This window comes from Copadichromis virginalis, linkage group LG20 (genome assembly GCF_057382275.1).
Source record: "Copadichromis virginalis isolate Kocher_CV1m ecotype Utaka linkage group LG20, C_Virginalis_male_GT1.1, whole genome shotgun sequence".
Lineage (NCBI taxonomy): Eukaryota > Metazoa > Chordata > Actinopteri > Cichliformes > Cichlidae > Copadichromis > Copadichromis virginalis.
In genome coordinates, this window is record NC_140637.1 from 27306948 (window position 1) to 27329760 (window position 22813).

General features: G+C 41.4%; 2 protein-coding genes across 4 annotated transcripts in view; one reads left to right on the forward strand and one right to left on the reverse strand.

Annotated features, from left to right (window-relative positions):
• Nucleotides 1-14568, reverse strand: part of spryd3 (SPRY domain containing 3) — an 85005-nt gene extending 70437 nt beyond the window's left edge. For all 3 annotated transcript variants that reach the window (XM_085444887.1, XM_085444888.1, XM_085444886.1), the window contains exons 1-6: nt 14497-14568; nt 9056-9183; nt 7595-7670; nt 3166-3290; nt 2305-2440; nt 2025-2213 (exon numbers count right to left, since the gene is read on the reverse strand). In XM_085444887.1, coding sequence (XP_085301013.1) covers nt 2025-2213; nt 2305-2440; nt 3166-3290; nt 7595-7670; nt 9056-9183 — 654 coding nt within the window. In that variant the 5' untranslated portion in view covers nt 14497-14568. The remainder of the gene's footprint in view (nt 1-2024; nt 2214-2304; nt 2441-3165; nt 3291-7594; nt 7671-9055; nt 9184-14496) is intronic.
• Nucleotides 14569-17011: 2443 nt separating this feature from the next.
• igfbp6b (insulin-like growth factor binding protein 6b) lies at nt 17012-20666 on the forward strand. Its single transcript, XM_085444212.1, has 4 exons — nt 17012-17613; nt 18466-18500; nt 19248-19367; nt 19720-20666. Exons 1-4 carry the CDS (start codon nt 17277-17279, stop codon nt 19831-19833), a joined length of 606 nt encoding a protein of 201 aa, XP_085300338.1. The 5' UTR covers nt 17012-17276; the 3' UTR covers nt 19834-20666.
• Nucleotides 20667-22813: the final 2147 nt, after the last annotated feature.

The window sequence follows — 22813 nt, forward strand, 5'->3', positions numbered from 1 at the left end:
CATAAAACATCAAAGTTTTAGAATAGCCCTCACGTTTTTGTTTTGTTTTTTAAGCTTTAACGTCTAAAAGGCATAAAACCTAAAACTGATTATATCAGACAGCGAATAACTGGCCGATCTGCAGCGAGGCCCAGGGTAAGATAAAGTAGGACTTTGGAATAATAAATGATGCAAAGCTAGAATAAAAACACAGAGCTAAAAATTAGCATAATAGATCAACTTCAGGCAGCAATAGATGGCTTGTTTCAGATGGTGGATGAATTGAGTAGCCGTGTGTAAGATAAATAAGGGCTACTTTTAAACGGTAAGTCATTCAAAGCTGGGGTGGTTGAATCCAAGAATTAAAAAGAAGTCTGAACTTTAAGCAGCCTTAATTTTTTTTTTTTTTGTGACTGTAAACCTGAGTGAAAATGTGAACACCAAATGTTTTGTGAGTGTTGTATGAGTGGGTTTTGTTTTTTTTATTTCGTTAGACCGCTAACACAGTACTATTATGTCTGCTTATTATGATGGCAGTTAAATGATTACCATGTGGAAAGCGTTCTGCCACATCCAGCAACCTAATGGAAGTTTGGTAGATCCTGTTCAGATTCATGTGCAGATAAAAAGTTGGTATACGGCCCTGCTTGCATGCTTAAGCTCTGAGGGTACAAATGGCAAACTGTTGCATCACCCCAGACTCTGATACAGCAGAAAGGCAGAGAAAGCACAGCAGACACGACTCCTTTACTGTAAGTCGGCTGTTTATCTTGTTAATGAAAGTGATGTGTGCAGGACTCAAAGGAAAATTCCTGAGCGGATGTCATGAAGCAATCTGCAAAACCCCTCCAAAGGTGACCCAAATCCCGTCACGGCAAGATGATACAATGGCTGAGACAAAATAATTCAAACTGAAGTGGTTGTGTCTGGAGCTTTCCCCGAACTTTAGAGAGCATTAAGCACAGCTGTCAACAAAGAGGGATTTGGTAAAGAACAGGCAGTTGAAGGATCTTGTAAGAGTACAGAACAAACATGGTGGAATGTCAACAACTGCACAGAAGAGCAAGCTGCAGAAAAGCCACACTATAATCTGTCCCATTCAAAAGACAGGTAAGCTAACAATAGCCAGAGTTGGACAGGCACCAAACCTGGGACTACTAACACAAACTTGGTGTCTCTGTGATTTGGTTGTAAGTTGCTCTTAATTTGAAGAAACATCCAAGAAAGATGTTGATACAAAGAAACATCCCTTTGTATCAACATAAAAAGTTCCAGGTCTATTTTCTGTCAATAGAATCTGCATCAAGCCACATTGCAGGCATCCACAGCACAGAGAATCAGGTAAAGTTTCATGATTTTAAGTCACATGCTGACCTATATGCTCTACTCCTCCTGTCATTTGAGGGTCAAAACACAACCGAAAAAACGTGACACCACAGGCACACTGACACTGAAGTCTTCTGAGGTAATAGGACAAATGCATTTAACATATGCTTTAACATAAGCTATCCTATTATTATAAAGGATTATAAAGGGGATTTCATAATTATCGTCCTTATAAAATTAAAGAACCACTGAACTGAACAAATATTTTACTAAATATTTTCAACTAATTGATTTTAGGTCTGGTGGTTAACATTTCTTCTTCACTACGTCTCACAAACACAAAAAAAAATGCAGGGCAGCCATCCCATAATGGACTCTTCTGACACTGTTCATCCCATAATTAATGGCTTTGCTCTTCAACTGTGATATAACAACAAAAATTACACAGAAATTAAGTAAAAAAAAAGAGGTTTTACAAAATCTTCACTAACATTAAACATCAGAGCTGAGAGAGTCGGAGAAGCAGCACACGAGTTCCTTCACCTTCTCGATGTGGCTTGAGTGACTGATCAGTAATGTTTAGGAGGCAGCCCAAGCAAATTAATTAACACCTACGATAACCTTTTTCCACTAATATATAACCAAAAGCACTGAACTTCCAATGTTTCCAAACATCCCTTTTAATCAAGCAAAGAAGGAAAAAAAGAACCTGCTCTTACCGTGCCGCTCACCCTGACGTCATAAAGTCGTCCCCAGTCGTCCTCGTGGCTGTCAACCATCATCATACTATCATCCTCCTCCAGGAACCACTCAGCTTGCAGGTCGACCTTCACCTCCTCCCCCATAGAGTGCATCCCCACAGCGGGGAACAGCCCCTCTGCCGACACAGGAACCTCTACTGAACCCACCTGGAGAGAAAGCGGATGTAAAAATCCTGAATAAACAACCCTGCATGCCCATTTGAAATGAGCGTGTTATTATTAAAACAAAAATACCTACCTCTTTCCCGTTTTTGGTGAAAAAGACTGTTGTGATACCTGCTTCTATATTTTCTGAGTGTATTCCACAGCCCATGCGGTCACCACGAGCACATTTCGGGCCAAACTGCTTCCCTATCCCTGTGCCATTATACAACCTAAATGGAAAGAGGAGATAAAAATCCTTTTAAGAAAAGTCCAAGCTTCTTTGAACTACAACCGCATACTTTGTAATCTTGTACAGCTTTCACTACGTAAACCTTGTGTTGCTACAGCTGTCGCACTCTACCACAAAACAAGTAAAAGAATGCAAAAATTATTTCAAATATTCAGTAAACGCAGCCAGACAAGACGAAACGTTCCATTATCTCACTTAACGTGAAAGGAAATTAAAAATATGTAAACACAATTACTTTGAAGCGCATAATTACAGCTCACTTTGGCTTGATAATTGGCCACACATCTGTCTGGTGCTGAAATTTGGTATCATCAAGTGAAATTAGATGCTGACATATGAATCAGTTCCTGAGGCAGAATGTATTGCTTTGAAAAGTAAGTCACGTGTATAAATCCAACACACAGTATTCATAGGATGAAGCAAGCAAAACTGGAAGGTAAAATATTTAACTGTTGATGAACTGGTTATTTACTTGTTCATCAAACAAAAAGAAAAAAATACTCTGAAAAAGTAACCTTAAACTACTTCTGTTAAATTTCCTTTTTGCTACTATTAAAATAGTCACACAAAACAAAATATCAACAAACCAAGAAATGAGGAAATGAGCAAGTTAACACTACCGAACCAATATATAAATGCAGCAGCCAAACCATGCAAGAAACCACCACTGCCCTGTAGCGTATAGGCAACTCCAGTTTGACTTACTTGCCGTTGTCAGCGTGATAAGCTACAGAGTATGGCAGCCAGCCCGGCTGGTGGTCCAGCCTGTAGAACTTAGGCACCAGGCCCACAGCAATGGTCCCTCTCACTCCTGTGTCCACTATGGTCACCTACACAAAGACACACACATTATATTGAAAACACACTACAGTGGCATCAGTTACAGTTCATTTAAGCCACAGTGCCAATAATGCCTAAAACATCGATAAAAGTCAGTGTCTAATGCCAGAAGCAAGGGTAAGGGTATAATATTCAGATATGAAATCCACAGCCTGAACTAACTGTATCCAGGTCATTTACAATCACATTAAATTAATTCAGTGCCACCACGTCTCTTGGTGGTCTGCAGTGTCTGCTGGCAGAGGTAGTTGGCTATGTAGAGCAAAGAACTGTTAGTACGAAACCAATGGAGATGGTGTTTGCACGCTGTCCTCCAAAAAATAATTTCCCCCAGGGATCAATAAAGTATTCTGATTCTGATTCTGATATACAAGTAACTTGCTGTGTTGCATTGGGATATTATATTCCATATACTCTCAAAAAATACAAAGGTACTTTCATATGCTCCCTATTTTCCCAAGGGGTCAGCACCGTGGATGGACCACATGTTTGATTTGGCACAGATTTTACACCGGATGCCCTTTCTGACGCAACCCTCCCATTTAGCCAGCCTTGGGACTGGCACTAGGGACCAGCTACGTTTGTGTCTCGAACCGGGGATTTAGCAAGAATAACTAGCTTGAAGTAATTGTTTCCTGTATGACTTTATCAGTCTCTCACATCTTTGTTAAGGAATTTTGTCCTACACTTCTTTAAAATGTCACTTCAGTTCATTGAGGTTTGTGGGCATCCATTTATGCAGAGCTATCTTAAGGTCCCACCACAGCATTTCAATCGTGTTGAGGTCTGGACTTGGAGCCATTGCAAAAGCTTGGCTCTTCATTTTTCAGTTTATCACATTCACCCCACATCACCCATCACCCAATCATGACCCAACTTTGCAAATGTAAACCATGCTGCCATGACCTTTTTAGATAGAAGAGGCTTTCTCCTTGCAATCTTTCCAAACAAACCATACTTGTTCAGTCTTTTTCAGTCACAAGCTTCAACACTTAACGTTGTTTACACCATAACAGCCATAGCCAGCTGCTTTTCGTTTCCCCCACAATGGCCGTTGACATTTTCTACTGTTACTGTTTGTGTACAAAACACTTCTGTACACACTATACCTCAACACTTCTGAATATCAACACTTCACAAAAATTACAGGTTAATTGCAATATTTTGCCAATGTTAGCCACTGTTAACTGGTGTTACTGAAGCTTTCTTTGAATTCTTTAGATCTAACATTGTCAGGCTCAAGCATAGCAAATAAGCTCTATTTCGAAATGAGAATGTAATGAAGCTGTTTATCAAAACAGTGTGATGTTTAAACACTCGAGCCTAACATTAGCTAGCATAATGTTAGCCAGCTATAACAACAACAGCTATGTCTGTTATATAGCTTATATATATTCTATGTAGCAGCTATCCAGAGACGAGAGAGTTGCATGTCTGTTCTGCTGATGGTATTAGTAATTACATAAGCATATTTATGTGCAGTTTTTTGCATTAGATCCCTGCCTTGAGCTCAGAAGATGAGGCTTGTGATAAAAGAGGAAGAGGATAGGTGAAGATGAGGGAAGAGATAACAGGAGGAGGAAAAACTGATGAAAATATAAATGTACAAATCTTAAATGGTTATGTATAGTTTTTAAAAAACTGATATAACTGATAACTGATACATTCTGTTTTTGTTCAGGAATCTGGAACATTAGAATACATTTGTATTTGGGTATAAAGGGATAACACGCTAACTGGGCTCAGCAGAATCAGCTTTTGGGGTTTTTGCACGTTCTCTGAGCATTGCACAGTCTGCTGTTGGAGAGAATTTGCTGGGACTTTTAATCCTGGGAAGACTGTGGTTTTGTTTAACACACACCTGAATGTTCAAACCTGCAAAATGCAAAAAAAACCTGCTTTTTTCCAACTGGTGTTGAAACAGTAAAGGTATACTTAGTTTTTCACAGAACTCGATGCAGTCTTGTAAAAAAAAATCATTAATAAAAGTTTCTTTTCATATGACTACAACGATTTGCTGATATTGCCCAGCACTAGTCAGAGGTTATGCAATCCTAATCCTGTACAGGAAAATGGCCCCATCCGGTTTAAATCTGTATCAGCTCCGTTATGTTATTGGCGAACACTCCAAGTTATTTCTCACCTCTCTAGGTTTCCTTCATCCCACCTGTCTCTCTAAGTATATCAACATGTGAAACCAAACTTCTTGGGTTTCCCTTACTAAAGATTTCTGGTCTGATTCCTTTCCAATCTGGCATTTGAGAGATTATAGTGTAGATCACTGGTTTGTAAAAAAGTACATTCTTGGCCGAGGCACAATACCACTTCTGTGCTGTTGAAATATCATTTGTGTCTGTATGATATAAATAAAAGTTACAAAAACATGTGTGACAACTAAGTTATGATAGTTTTGACTTTTTCAAATAAATCTATTAAAACAAGTGGAATGTTGCAGATGTTCAGTCTGGGCTGAAAGAAGCGATGAGGAGGAGAAGTGGAGAGCGAGCAGCGGTACTGACAACGGAGCTGAAATGGATTCTTTGTGAAAGCTGAAAGATGGGGAAACACGAGGATAGCGGTGACGCAGACGCGCACAGAACCCCGACCTTTATCAGAATAAATTCTTCCGAATTTTGAGATATCCTGGGAACTGACAGCATGTGCGTCACAGAGTGGAGAATAATGTAGCGCAAACCACTGGGTAATGACCAACGTAAAATCCACTAAATGTCAAAGAAATCCATCCTCCAAATGTGATTCTTGTTTCAGTATAAACATTATTATTGTGAAGATTTTCCTTGCAGGGGAGAGAAGAGAGGTCATATGTGAGTTTGACATCAGATTTAAGAGAAATGTCAACTCTGGCACATATCAGGGACACCTCACAGCTATAAGAAATAATGTCAAAGCATGCTGCCAGCCTGCATAGAGTCTCAGTAGAGGAATATTTTAACATATATCTGAAATGATGCTTCTCATGTCAAGAAGAAAAGATGTGAAAAGAAAACTAGAAGAAGTGAATCATTTGAAGAAGTATGGTATTGCTGGAGGGTCCTGTCTTAGTATATTTGCAGCCCAGCAGAAAGAGACTGGTTCAGTAGATATCAAGCCCCGTTCAAAACGATTTGCTCGTAATGCATCGCTTTGTGGCTGATGTTTGGTTGCTAGTGGACATTCCAGGCTCCCCATTGCGTCAGTAACCCTGTAACATATGTACCACCCCCCTCACATGCCAATCATCGGTATCCTACTAGTGAATCGGTCGCTGCATCAATGCCTCATCTAAAAGCTGATTTTAAGGTTCACTCGGGGCTTGTAAATCCAGTTTTTTCACCTCACTACAGGCCATTGAGATTCTTTGACATTTCATGGTCTCTGGTTACCACATGTATTCAAACAGGACCAGTAACTTCAGACCAGCAAATTCTTGGAACGGCCTCAAGGTGACTACCAGCTCAGTAGTTCCCTGAAGAACTACAGTCCCTCAAGGGTGATTTTTTTTTGTCTAACTTACCCATGTGGATGCTGGATTTAGGAGTATAGATACGTGTGAGTATTAATGTTAAATCTAATCTACTAATAAAATATGTTTTATTATTAAAGATTAAGATTCCCAGTATATATATGTAGTGATGAAAATTTGCTTTTTGTGGGTTGGTAGGGGAAAACATTGGACACTGCCTAACTGGCTACAACAGTGCTGTGTGCGGTAGTGAGAAGGATGTTCAGACTATAATCTGTGGTGACTGTGTCCACCCCAGGCTACCCCTTGGCTCCGCCCGTGTCCGTAAGGATAACAACTATCAGAAGGAACTGACGCATCAGCTTTGCTATATAAATGTATAATAACCTCTCCTGCTGCTAGTCTGAATGCCTTCCTGTCTGCTGAAAAACACTGGTGTGGTAGACTAATCTCTGCGCTTACAGATAACCACCTAACCGACACCCCATCCCTCATTCCAAAGCAGCTGGGACATTTTTGAGGTAGTGGTTTTGCACTGGTGAACTGAGGCTGTAGGGGGGCACCGAGAATTTAATATGAAGTTGAGAAAATTGTCAGCAACTGGATTCCAGGGGATAAAATGGCTGGATGGAAAAGCAATCGCGGGCACAACCAAGGATGGTGGTATGTGGGCTATCATATAATGAATAACGATCCACTGATTTCATATTGTTCATCCACTTCTGCTGGACTTAAACATTACAAAGAGGAAGCAAGAGAACAAATAAATCCTGGTACTTGGAATACAATAAAACAATGCTGACATGCAGCATCACTATCGATGTGCCTTACCTCAAAGTAGCAATTTCCCTTTGATAAAGGCCGGCCAGCCACATAGCATCCCACTTCTTCAGAGTTCCCTTGGTAACTAAAGAGGAGAAATTACAGGTTAACAATGGGTGATTTCTAGTAATTGCTGTATGCACAGTCAGAAAGAATACATCTCATCTCACACAAAGTCCTCTTGATTTTGATCAATAGGCACACACCGACACAGCAACAGATGTGAGAAATAAGATGGACATTAAAATGCTAATAATAACAAAAGCAGATTTATATAATTCAAATAAACCACACACGTGTAATGATTGCAATTGTTTCTGCCCTTTGTGGACTTTCTTTTGAGACTGTTGTCTGCTGCGTGTTTGATCGGGGGAGCAGATCACTGCTGCTTTATTTCCTTTGCCATTCAATTTTGAAAATTAATAAATAAATATATCCATGATGAAATGTCTCTGCAGACAGCTATACATTTGTGCAGACTCAAATCAATTCTCTTTGGAAATAAGAAGAATTTGTTGAGAACAAAAATGTTAAGCTATGCAAATAAATTAGACATGTCGCTATTCCTGGCTCAAATAGCACACATAAGCACAATGGGGCCACATATACAGTAGTTAAGGCAAGGAGTGAGCTTCCAGACATGGTGCATTATCCTGCTGGAAGCCGCCATAAGATGATAGATGGGTACGCAGTGGTCAGAAAGGGATGTACATGGTGAGCAACAATACTCAGATAGGCTGTGACTTTGAAATTATGCTCAATTAGTGCTAAGGGGGAAAAAAGTGTGCCAGGAAAATATCCTCCACACCATTACAGCACCACCACCAGCCTCAACTGTTAATACAAGGCAGGATGGATCCATGCTTTCCTTGTTGCTTACCCAAAATTCTGATCCTATTATCCAAATGCTTCAGCAGAAATGGAGACTCATCAGACCAGGCAACGTTTTTTCCAATCTTCAACTGTCCAATTTTGGTGAGCTCGTGGCAGTAGTGGCCTCTGTATCTACTGAAGTGTCTGGTGACTTTATTTTGTATAGAAAAACCCTGTGTTTAGAGATTTCAACCAGAAAACCTCCTGTACATCTTTAGTGTGTGAACTTCCAAGCCTGTTAAACCTTCATGTCAAGAAATTTCTACCATCACCAGTGTTGCTTTGATGATGGTTGTACTGGCCCATATTCTTCCCTACTTATCCATCTTAGAGTCACACGGGAGATGGAACCTTTCCCAGGATTATGTTCTACATAAATAAACTGACAAAAAAATAAATTGCCAAACTGACTGTTACTGGAAATGAAAATATTTATCATGGCACTGATAACTGTTCCTAATGTGCATCAGTAATTACAAGAGGCTCCAAAGGTCTAAGCAATACAAAACAAAACAGTCCTCTCTTCACCCTGTTCAACAAAGCCAAATGATCTCTTCAAGTGAATCCCCAAACAGTGGCATTTAAGAACAGGCTGACCTGAGTGTGTCTCCATCCTTCTGCAGCCTCATATATCGCTCCTGTGCTGGTCGACCATCACCGATGTCTCTGACACGACGCCTCAGATTCAGGAGGCATCTGTGGTGTAGTACGTTGATGTCATCCATCTGAGTAAAGAAAATGGAACTGTTAAAACAAAATAAGCACTTTATGATCATGTACAGCAGGCTCTGTAATCTTTACTATCAAATCACACAGGCCAATCTGTTGTCTAATCTCTCTTCTTTTCTTTTTTTTTTGGGGGGGGGGGGGGGGGGGGGGGGGGGGGCATGTCCGGTTTCCGGTTAATGATGAATTGACTTCATTCTGAGACATGTAATTCTTTATGTTCTCCACAAATTATTCCAAACTCTTTGTTCTTCATAGCCACAACCTGGAGTGATGTTTACATGTGCCTGGTCAAACAAATCTAAGAGTGAGGACAATTTATGTCTCACCCTTCTGCACTTGACCTAAGCACTGCTCAATAGGCTACGTTCACACTGCAGGTCTTAATGCTCAATTCCGATTTTTTGATCAAATCCAATTTTTTTGTCTGCTCGTTCACACTACAAATAAAATGCGACAGCAAACGCTCTCTAGTGTGAACCCTCAAAGCGGCCCGCATGCGCAAAAGAAGACGTCATACACAACGCGCTCTGTTTAGACCCAGAACAAACTGTTGTTGTTTGACTGATGGCCTTAATATAAAGACTTCGGACTTCATGTTTCCCGATTTTTGCTTTAAGTTATTTTGTTATTTACATAATAATGTAGATAACCTAATAATGATCCTTATTGCTGTTTTAGAGGAGCGGTGCTTCAAAGGATAGTTGCAGATTTCTGTCAGAACCTGCAGGTTATGCAGTACAAATAAAATGTTAACGTTTCTCCAACGTTGTCTTCCCAGCAGTTTCACCGGATGGCCAGGAAGCGTTCACGATGTCTTCTCTGGCGCTGATAATTGGCGTCTGTCTTGTGTCAGTGACGTAAAAGACGGATTTAATGCGACATGACCGTTCAAACAGCAGTCGCTTTCTGAAACATCGGATATGTATCGGATTCAGTACCACATACGAAAGTGACCCAGATCGGATTTGAAAATATCGGATTTGTGCCGTTCACACTTTCATACCATGATCGGATATGGGTCGCATAGGGTCAAAAAAATTGGATTTGATGCGCTTTCGCCTGCAGTGTGAACGTAGCCTTAGTTGCTACTAGGGCTGGGCCATATTATACCGTTCACGGTAATACCGGTATAATGTTAGGCTACGATAGGAAAATGAAATATCGCGATAGAATATGAGTAAAACGCGCATGCGCAGTGCCTTTGTTTTCATACGCACATGGCCGATTGTTGAGTGAAACAGATGAACCAGAATTGGTTTGTAAAAATGGTGCAACTTCAGTGATGTGGAACTGGTTTGGTGTTTGTCCGTCAGATACACGACAAAGCACATTTTTTTGCAGAACATGCAAGCGGCCGTCGGACTAAGATGCCCTTAAATCTGGGAGTAATCTGGGTCCTAAACTCCGTAAACTTCAGGTCAAACGAACACTGCAGCATCACTAAGAGTTAAAAACTGTCTAAATTCTTTCATCTTTAATAAAACGATCAGCATTGCTGCTTTACCAGGTGTAACTATGAAGTTTAACTTCCAGGCATCCATGAAAACAAAATGTATTACATTTAACGGAGTTAGAAGCTAGCAGGAAGCTAGCGGAAGTTAGCTCGCTAGTTTCGCTAGTTACCTAAGCATGATATTGCATGTTCTGACTGAGAGATTTCTGAAAAAAATCAAACGTACAGCTCTGCTATCACTTCCAACATAAATGAAGACAGGAAACTAAACAGCAGTGACGTTTGTAGGGTTACTGAAGTTGGGCTAGCTAGTATATAATGATGTGCTACGTGATCGCTAGCGACACAGCTATGTTAGCATAACATAAACAGTGAAGCTGGAGGACGAACACTAACACTTTTCCACTTATAAAAGTTAACGTTAAGGTTCCTCATGGTTAGAGACAAATGCAATCGCATGGCAGGATGCTGTAAAAGGACCAATCTTCAGTCAGGAGAACAACTGAGATAATCCATCCACAATACGAGGTTAGTCATTAATATACTGCAACAACATGGGAATAGAGCAGCTGCCAGAGAATTCAACATTAAAGAATCAATGGTACAGAAGTGGAGGAAGCAAGAAGAATGAGTTTAATAAAGTTTGATTTATCTGACTGCTTTGTTTCGCTTAATGTGCCTTATAATCCCGTGCACCTTATGGTCCGAAAAATACGTACTGCACACTGCAGTTTAATGTTGCAAAGCACCTCTTTTTAACTTCAGTGGATATTATACATGGTTATGCTCAGGATATGTCAGCCCATTTCTACTGGAAATGCCTTTTGGTTAAACTTTCAGCAAGGAATTTGCATTTGCACTGTTACATTTTTATAAAGCTTTAATGTACATAAAAACCAGCTTCTTGTTTAAGTGAAAATAAATGGAAGGTTGTCTTTTTGCGCTAGTAATGTTGTGGAGTTGTATTTTGTCTCGCATCAATTATATCGTCAGTTATATCGTTATCGCAAATTTTCAAATATATATCGTGATAAATATTTTTGGCCATATCGCCCTGCTCTAATAATAATAATAATAATAATGGATACTTTATTGATCCCCATGGGGAAATTACTTGTTTTTCTCTGCATTTGACCCATTCACTCAGTGAAGCAGTGGGCAGCCCACTAAGCAGGCGCCCAGGGAGCAGTGTGTAGGGACGGTACCTTGCTCAGGGGTACCTCAGGGTAGCCGTTAAGTGGATTCGAACCGCCGACCTTCCGATCATGGGGCGACCACTTTACCTACTGAGCTATCCCTGCCCTGCCCTGTCTCCTCCCAGGATTGAACCAGGGATCTTTCGCTGGTTAGGCAAATATGTAAACCACTACACTACAGAGCTAACAGACATCAGCTTGAAGGCTTATTTGATCAACTCTAGCCTCCCATTTTCAGTTAAGCCCCTTCTCACACTGACGAATGCAACAGTTTGACTGTTTATCTTATTTATTCCTTGGAGTAACTGGAAAGAAAATAGCTGAGAAACAGTCTAAGAGAAGTCGAGGAAGTCAGACAGACCTCTCAAATTATATAAATCCTCTTCCAGAGGCTCCCAGAACTCTGGGAGAGGATTCTGAGGGGTCTGTCCAACAATTTAGTAGTTAATAGAGATGGACCGATCCGATATTACGTATCGGTCCGATACTGACGTAAATTCCTGGATCAGATATCGGAGAGAAATAAAAAATGTAATCCGATCCATTAAATATCAAAAAAGCACCTCGCAAAACTTGCGACACGGCGTAACTCGGTTCATAACCGTAGCACGTCGGAGCAGTATGTGTCACGTGATAGAGCGGCTGTGTGTATTTGTAGCCTCGCTACCAAACCAGCATTTTATCTCCGAGGAAGTGATCCCAGAGAGAAGTAAAGCAAGTGTGTAAGTTCATCTCTGAATGTTTGTAAAGCATTCCCACGTTAAGCTTAACAACCGATATATGGAGCGACTGCCTCTTCTCTCTTCCTCCCTCTCCTGCTGCTACTTAAAACGTGAAACTGATCAATGATCAGCTGATTGGCTTTTCTGTCGCAAGTCCGTCTCTCTTCTTTGTTTATCGCCCACTTCGCGCCAGAAAGAGGAAACCAGCGGCTGAACAACAGCAGCACGTTTAAGCTTGATAATCTTTTGTTAGAATTTATTTAATATTACTTTCTAGACCAGGATCCTTTTCTACATAGCTGACAGCTGGTAACTGTGCAGGGGCGGATCTAGCAAAGTTTAGCCAGGGGGGCCGATAGGGCATTAACAGGGAGAAGGGGGCACAAAGACATACTTTGACCTTTGGGGTATGAACTAACAGCCAGACATTCACCTTCAGGAATTTCTGGTAGAGAGCAGTATTCATGTTTCCATCAGTTACAGCAAGTCACGCTGAAGCAACAAAGCAACTTCAGACCAAAAGCTGTCGCTCTTCTTATGAAATGCTGTGTTAGTTTTACGCCAAATGTAACAAGACGCAAACTTTTCTGTCATCAGTTCCCAGACTTTTTTCTCCCAAAGTCTTTGGAATCATCAAGATGTTGTTGGCAAATGTAAGGCAAGCCTTTATGTTCTTTTTGGTTAAGAGTAGTTTTCACCTTGGTACACTCCCATAGATGACATGCAGTCTCTTTCTTATTTTTGAATCATGAACACTGAATCTTAACTGAGGCCTTCAGTTCTGTAGATGTTGTTCTGTGTTCTTTTGTGATCTCCTGCAAGAGTCGTAGATGCGCTCTTGGAGTAATTTTGGAAGGCCGGACACTCCTGGGAAAGAGCACTACTGCTCCAAATTTTCTCTATTTGCAGATAATGGCTCTCACCGTGGTTCACTGCAGTCCCAAACCCTCAAGAATGCCTCTCTAATCCTTTCCATGACTTTGTTTCTCATCTGTTCTTTCTTTCGATTGTGGCATGATGTGTTGCTTTTATCCTGTTTCACTTCATCAGACAGATTCTATTTAACAGAATTCTTGAGACAAAAAGTCTGGCAGCAATCAGTAATATGGCAAATATAGTGAACTTCAGTTGAAAATGAATGTGATTAATTGCAGTTCATTCGTGATTTAACGAGGGGGAATTTATTTTTCACACAGGGCCAGGTAGGTTTAAATAGCCTTTCTGCTTTTTCAGAGAACTGTATACACTTAATAACATGTATAAACCGCCAGTCAATCATACAGATGAGTTCCTAAATAAATCTCAGTCTTAATCGTCACCTACTTTCTATAACCATTTTATGAACTATTAAACATGTATCAGCACGAAGAAACAGGTGGCGCACACACACTGAAGCTAGCCAGAATAAATCATAGTTATGATAGTTATTGACATTTATTAAAGTTTTAAATTCTATAAAATTCTTGCTTCCAATGACCCCAAGGCATAAGAGAAACGGTACACTAGAAATACAAACGTAAAGCTTTCGCCGTCACAGTCGCAAGAAGGGGGCGTGCCGATGTTTACATCTGTCATCCAGCTGCCGTGCTAACGAAGATGCTAGTTTTAAGTTCAGGTGATGGTCAAACAGGTAACTTGTGTATTGTTAGCTGAAGGTTACAGTTAAGGGATGATTAAACGAGCCTCCAAAATTACAAACATCAGCTCACCAGACGAAGAGGGGGAGAAAGCGGTTGAATTTGGCCAGGGAGCTAAACGCAGGTTAGCGTCATTAGCGGCTAATGCGATAGCCTCTTTATGCTTCAGCGCAAAGCAAAGAGAACAACGAGAGACTGTTCCCTAAAGCCGGAGAGCCGAGTTTTGCGTCAGTGTAGCCGTCATTTCCGATAACTCACTCGCTAACCTGCTATCTAGGCAGTAAATGAGGCAGAAACTCACTTTCGTCCATCAGCTATCCATCCATCAGCGGCACACTTGTGTAAACTTTGGGAACGGCGCTTCCCAGTGACGTCACGCCCCATTCCGCTGAACGGGCCAATTGCAGCGAGGTTTGAGAAGTGGTGAGAAGCCACTTGGCCAATCCCGCTTCTGCGATGTATATATCAGCCATGTATTTGGCACCATTCATTATGTTCATGAATCCCTCACCACACACTTTACACTCTGTAAACCTCGCCTTCTGTTCACAGGTTCTGTTTCATTATCCCAAACTGAAACATTACTATAAATATGAATTAGGCAGTTGGCTACCTCAGTAGGGGTCCAGAGGGGATTTGACCCACTCCCCACCACAGGGTTTGTGTAGAAGAAGAAGTGGCAGCAGAGAGAGAAACTTTCTGAGCCAGTTGGGACAGATCTGAACTTTTATGGAGGAATCAAGAGAAGGAAGAAATTGTATTTAGCCTGCCCGAAGGAGGAAAAATGAATAATCCAGGGCACTGTGGAAAACAGAGCCCCCGTCGGTCTGGCAAGTGTCTTGGAACATTCTCCTAATATGTGGAAAAGGACTAGAAGTGCTGCGGCTTGCAAGCTGATGGGAACACAAGATGGCAGGTGATTTCTGCCCTTCTTGCCAAGATTAATCAGAACAGCAGGCGGCTGATGGCAAGGCCGAAATTGGCCTCATGTAGCCCTGAATTCCAGCCAGTACAGGCCGGTGGGTATGTCTGTATGCTCTGCAGAGTCTGAGCTGCTACTGCGGGAGCCAGGCACACGTTTTAACAACTAAATGTCTTAAGGTCAGGCACTGTATTAAAAAAAAAAAGCTAGTGAGAAATGTCATTACCACTCAGCGTTGTTGGCTTAATATAAATATTTATGCCCTGTTTGTTTGCTTTTACATCTGTATGCGGACCAGTGAAAGGCAAGGTAAAGTTATAACCTTGATTATTATCACGCATAAGCACTGTTTGAGAAACAGCACTCCCTGACGGCTGCAGACTCCCCCAGCAGGACAAAGCTCCTACCAGACTACAAAACCTGAAAGGAACACAATAAAGGGCCTAAGGTGTTGAGTTTTGGCCTCCCCCAGTCTGATCAAACATCCCAATGATGTGCCAGAACAAGCCAAAACCACAGAGGTCCCACCCCTGTAACTCACAGCACCCAAAGGATCAGCTGAATGGACATCCAGAGAGTTCCCGTGTCCATGCCCTGATGGATAAGAGCTGTTTTGGCAGACTCAATCAATATTAGGCCAACCTCTACCAGTGATGTTGTAATCCTGTGATATGTTGCAGGGATAGTTGGGCATAAGTGACAAGAGTGGCAAAAAAAAACAAAACAGAAAGAACTGCTCCCAAAACATAAATGCTTTTTCTAACTAAATGACTATACACAAAAGTGCAGCTTTGACTAAGAATGAGAGGTCTGATCTAACCACTTCACTCTCTCAACTGCAGTAGTTGCAAAGTTACTTTTTGCATATGCCTGTAAGAAAACAAGACTTGTGCCTTTTACAGTTTTGTGCGCTGTAAAAACATCATTTAGATACACTGAATAATCTGAATCACATGAGAATATTTAACATAACTGGGCTGAGGTGTCCATTTTATTATGCCACGGTCAAGTGTTGTACATTGAGAAGAAGCGCAGAGGAATCAGTAGCTGAAGAAAATCCTCACTGAGTGGAGCATAATTCAGTTTGGTCTTGTGCATTTGTCCCTCTCCTCCTCCCTCTAATTATCCAGATGATTACTCTTCCAAGTCAAACACCTGGCAAGCAAAAGCTCCAACTGCCATTTAATATCTGATAGCTACTGAAATATAATCTAGAGGTTTAACAGCTTATGAAAGACTGGATTAGATGTAATGCAATATCCGACATGGCAGTGATTAGGCTGATGCACGCAGTTGGTGCGTGGAGTAAACTTACATCAGTGTATGAGCACGCTGGATTTCTTGGTGTATTTCTTCTGAATCCAGCTCATTCTGTGAACTTTGACACGTGTGACAGAAAGACGGAGTATTACAGGTGTGTAGCTCAGTTTTAGGATTACATGTTTGCTCAGGAAACATTCTGTCATAACCTCAAACCGAACTCGAGCAGGAGCGAACACACAGCTGTGCATTTGTCGTGGCGAATGACAATGCAGTGGCAGCGCCGCCGATGGAAGCTCATACTATACATTTGTGTTTGTTACCATGGCAAATGTTCTTCCAGAAAGGTCTCTGACATTGGAAAAAGTGCAAATGGCTGAACGTGACTTCTACTGTTTATGCATGGGTGATGTTGAACATAAGTGGAAGAAGAAGGACTAGATGAATGTGTTCGTATATACCAGGAAAGGGTGGGGAGATTTTGATAATTTCTGAAAGGAACATAATCCACCCCCCACTTGCTCTGTCTCCCTCCCTGCCACCTCCCTCTCTCTCTCTCTTTCTCCCTCTCTCTCTCTGAGTCCCAGCCCCTGAAGGTGTCATAACTGTGCTCTCTCTCTCTCACTCTCTCTCTCTATCACCGCCTTTCAGATCTTTAAAAGCTGGTGCTTTGCCGTGTCTCTCACGATCTCCATTTGTCTCATCTGGCACTGCAGGGGACTCTCGACCGGCAAAGCACCAAGGAGAGCTACTGTATAGAAGCGGGAGGAAGACTGAGGAAAGAGGAGAGAAAGGGAAAGAGAGTAAGAGTGAGAGAGAAATATACATCCAGAAATAGCATCAGCTACATTTAACTGACAGAGAGTGACAGTGTGGAGAACCTGAGACCTGGACAGAAAATGCCTATCCTTTCTAACTTAACAACCGTTGTATTGTTGCTCATTGCTCACTGCGGATCATGGACCGGGGCGAACCGCTTGGGTCCCTTCAAGGTCTGCCCTTCCTGCAAGGATCCACTGGGGGCAGGTCGGCCCCCCAGGGACCATAATGCTGCTGGCAGCACGTCAGTGCTGGCCCAAGGAGAGCCCTGTGGTGTGTACACCCTGACCTGTGCCAAGGGGCTCCGTTGTGTTCCCCCACCAAGGGAGCACAGCCCCCTCCAGGCTCTGTTGCAGGGAAGGGGCATTTGCGCCAAGTACAGCAAGACTAGTCCCACCGAGAGGCCCCACCCCACAGGTAAGATACTGTATTTACACACACACGTGCATGAAATCACATAGGCACGCACCTACAGATGCAAACAGGGGCTTGCACGGCAACTGCATATAGGCTTGATTTGAAGGGGATATATGGCGACAGCCACACATTAGTGTATATACAGTGTGCCTCCCCCAGTATTGCTATAAATTGCATGTGATGCTGTGTCACTTACCAGCACAAGAAGGGACAATTAGTATGTGGCATTTAAGCCTGGTTGCATTTTGTGCACCACTAATGAATTTGCAGACCTCTGGCATCTGTTCCGCAGCACCTCTGGCTTCGCTGTTGATGAAAATGTCAGTTCCTTTTATGGTGGAAAATCACCACAATCACATTAACAAAGAGAAAACTACACCTTGTGTGAGCTTTCTTCAATTTTGGGGGATCTGTAAGTGAAGATATGCACCCATGAAGTGTTATTGTTACCATCCATTTCAGTGACAGGGTGCATGACAATGATCTGTCCAACAAGCCGGCTTCTCTGTAGAGAATTTAGAATGAATGTGAAAACTGTAACAGTGTCACCTACATTCTGATCAAGCTGCTTTTTATTGCAGTGATCTCCATCTACTGTTCAAACTGAGATACTGCGATTAACTATCTGAAAAGGAGCCGTACTGACAGAAATTAGGTCTCTCATTAAATGGCCAGCACACATGCATGTCCTCTTACTGAAGGTTCATTAATGTACTACGCTAAAAGAAGCAAAGCTATATCACAAAGTGTGAGTGCATTATTTTAAGTATATAGTGTATGATCTGACAATGGGTGCTGTTTTACCGGTATCATGCTTCAATGTTCTCATGTCGGCGTGTCATTTCCTCTCAGGTCCACATCCTTCACACAGTGGTGACATTGAAAAAGTAAGTTCATCCTCTTATTGTGAGATAAGCTACTCCATCTTCACCTAAATCATTAAAAATCTGACATTTCTAACCCTGTTATGGCTGTATGTTGAGCTGCATCTACACAGTTCTTCCCATAGATTCTCTGTCGTTTGGGGTGTTGCAGTGGCATGTACACACACACACACACGCACACACTGCTCTGAAGCCATGCATTATGGTGCATGATGTGTGTGCTGCTATGCGGCAGAACTAATTGAGCATGATGTGAATCAGGAAAGTTTCGAGCCGGCCGCTGCCGCTACAGATTTCTCAGTTAGTGAGCTGGTTTGCTGTGCAGTGTCTGAGCCAGTATGGATGCTATAAGTAGAATGCGATAGCCACCTAAATGGTCATATTTAGGTGGCTATTGCACAGTTCAATTTCTCAAAGTGACACAAAAACGCAGAGTCACTTCAAACCATTCAGTGACCTGAAAATCAAAAGCATTGTATAACAATATGGTTATATAATGATATACAATATGTGACATCTGATCTATATATATAGAAATGTGCATTTTCTCTGCTTCTGGCTGGAATGCTGCATCACCGTAGCTAATCCTTAGTGATTCACATCGACATGTGTTCTGCAAAGAGGATTTCTGCCAACACAATCACCTGAGGGGGGATAGCAGCTTGCCACTGCCACTCTTCATATTAAGGCAGGTTCTCTCTGTTTGCCTCTGGCGGTGTTTGAAGTCACACTCTGCGTTGCTGTTTTCAGGCACCCTGTCGCAAGCTGCTCAATAGCGTCCTGAGGGGTCTTGAGCTGACAATCTTCCAGTCTGACCGCGACATCTATATACCCAACTGTGACACTCGTGGCTTCTACAGGAAAAAGCAGGTAGAGCATTATCAGTAGAGCTATCGTGAGGCATGACAGTGGAACTTTGTTGAGCTTATGTGATGGGAAAATGTCTCGTTGCTGCACTGACTTGGTGTTACTGTACATGTGTCAGAGCTGCACTCCACTGCAGCTTTCTGTTCAGTGCATCCACAGATTAGTGTGTGACCACAGGGGCTGAGAATAACTGACACCTCTCTCTGAGCCTCTCAGCTGTGGGCTCAGAGAATCACTACTGCGCTATGATGACATATCATTTTCTCTCTCTGCCTCCCTCACCACCTTTCCTACCCTCTATCTCGGCGCTCTTTCCCTATAAAAATCTCCCTCTCTTTCCTTTAATTTCACACAGTGCCGCTCCTCCAAGGGCATGCAGCGTGGCCACTGCTGGTGCGTAGACGAGCTCGGCACGCCCGTGCCTTCACGTGCCAGCGAAGATGGTACCATACCATGCGATGGCGAGTGAGGGACAAGTCCGCCTGGTTGCTCTCAGCCTGGAGGAGGTGGAGAAGGAGGAGGGCGAGGAGGAGGTGGAGGAGCAGGAGCACGGGGAGAGGGGGTGGCTTTAGCTTGTGCTAGACACTGCCTGGACAGGAGGGAGCAGGGATAAACCACTTCCTATGGAAAATACACACCAGTTAATGTCCTCTCTATAAGCAAGACAAACACACTCTCACAGTCCAGCAGTAGCAACAGTAACATCTGCCTGAATGTTCAACAGTTGCAGCAATGTCCTCTGCGTCGTGTGGTGGCGCGCTGCATGCTCACATTATTGCTCCGTGAACTGCCTCAGTGATCCAAGCTGTATCTCTCCGAATGATCTCTATATTCCCTGGCTCTTGTCCTGGCTTTCTGGTAGATTTTTATTTTCCCTTTTCACTTTAGGATAGCTGACACTGCCTGTGTTTGTTCTGATCTCAGTGGGCTGAAATACTGTTACGCAGGTGATGTGACACAAACGTTCGAAAAAAAAGTGTCTCCCTCACCGTCCTCTCTCCCTCTCTCCAAAGATACACTGACATCAACATACTTATAATTGACAGAATATTTCTTTTCTATTAATTTATTTTTTTTGAGTATTTCCATCAAGTACTGCTTGAATCTCACAGTATCTTATATATATATGTCAAGTCAGAGAGAAAAAAAAAGTCATACTAATATGATACTGGAAGCTTCTGTTCACTTTCTTTGTCAAAATAGCGTTCTGACTGCTTATTGGTTGATTGTTTGTACATATGTTGGATTTTTGTGGTCGACTGTGTGTTCTGAAGTGGCAGACAAAAAGCTTACGGCTGTTACCCTTTTCAAAAAGTTGTAAGGCATATTTTTATACACGTCAATATAATATTTTATATATGAATTGTTGGTTTATTTAATGAACTACAGTACAATGCCATGTATTTTTATATTGTCAGCAGTTTCTTATTTAAAGACAGAGATTATTTTATTTCATGTTAGGGGAAGTGTTGTGCTTTAGAGGCACTTTTATGGCAAAACTCATCACATTCATCAGAGCTCTATTCAACTGCTGTACATCTTATGGTTAGATCTCATGTTTTTAATTTTCCTTTTTGTTTATTTATGCTTTGTTCATTTGAGAATTTAAGAATGTCCATGTTACTATTATGTTTTCTTTTGGCACATCCTACTTTTAAAATTATGATTTCAGTACAGAAAAAAAAGATCAAATTTGTTATTGTTATAGTATGTCTTTCCCGAGTCCTTGCAAAAGTCATGAAATTGTGTGCTATTAAAGTGTGATTAGAATTTATCTATTTCTGACCAATCTTGTTGTGCCAATGTGTGTGCCGTGATGAAAGGTCCATGCACAAAGGACCTGTAAGATTTGCAAATATGAAAATAAAACATAATGATAATAAAAAATAGAGAAGAATAAAACATATATTAATATAACAACTGGTGTTGTGTCTGTTTCTTTTGTGAAATATGTCATTTGAGAGCAATTTTAATCACCCAGGGAGTGACCAAGAGAAGAAAACAGCTGTAAAGATCATTTCTTTAGGCTCAAATTTTCACAACAAGAACAAGCAATTATGTAATTAAAAAGGACGTAGCTACACTGATTAAAACACTTTACAGTAGACTGAAGTTAAGTCTCAAGCTATAAGAAATAATAATACACTATGTGTACTATAAATTATACATAGATGTATGACTGCATAATGCCAGTGTTTGTAGCATTTAAATGCAAAACTAAGACTAATTAGCGCTAAAGCCAAATGTGTGTTTGGACCAACATTTGTTTACTGATAATAGCTAGAGCCAGTGCTGTGTATATCAAGACTTAATTAGGTACACTTGTTCAACTACTTATCAATGGAAATATCAAATCAGCCAATCACATTGCACAAACATCTTAGGTTTATTATCCAAATTGAACATCAAAATTGAGCAGAAAGATGATTTAAGTGTCTTTGAACATGGGATGGTTGTTGGTGTTAGTGTTTCAGAAGCTGCTGAACAACTGGGATTTTCCTACACAGCCATCTCTGGGGTTTACAGAAGGTGGTCTGAAGAAGAGAAAATTTCTAGTGAGCAGCAGATCTCTGGGTAAAAATACGTTGTTGATGACTGAAGTCAGAAGGGAGTAAATAGACTGCTTCAAGTTGGTTGGAAGGCTGCAGTAATTCAAATAACCCCTCGTTGCAACAAAGATATGCAGAAGAATATCTCTGAAAGTACAATGTCAAACCTTAATGTAGATGGACTATAGTAGCAGAGACCACACCAGGTCCCACTCTTGTCAGCTAAGAACAGACTTTGGCATATACAACATGCATGCTTCCAGCATTTCACAAAACTCTAATCATCTTAAAATGATTTCTTGAACATAAAGTAAGAGGTGTAACGTGAGAGTATTTAGAAGACTTGGTCAGAAGCTTTGCGGCAGCGTTCTGAACAACTTGCGGACGATCCACAGAGCCTTCACACAACACGTGAACAAAGAATTACAATAATCCAAACGAGATGAGACAAATGCATGGATGACCATTTCTAGTTCTGAGCGTGATACAATGGGACTCAGCTTAGCAATATTTTTTAAATGATAAAAACAGGAGTGAACCAGTAAGTTAGCATGAGTGTCCAAAGTCAGAGATGAGTCAAAATTTACACCAAGGGTCCTGATAGAAGGTTTGGCAAATGTAGCGAGAGGGCCCAAGTTTTCCATAACCATAGGTACCAATTTTTTGAGTTCACTGTACTCTAATGGCCCCAACAGTTCACAAGAAGCAAACAAATGCATCAACACTGTGATGCTACCATGTCAATATGGAGTAAAATCTCAGAGGAATGTTTCCAGCAGTTGAATCTGTTGAATCTATGCCATGAAGAACTAAGGCAGTTCTGAAGAAAAAAGTGTTAGAAAGGTGTATGTAATAAAGTACTCAGTGAGTATACACACTGAGGACTAAAACTAACTGAAA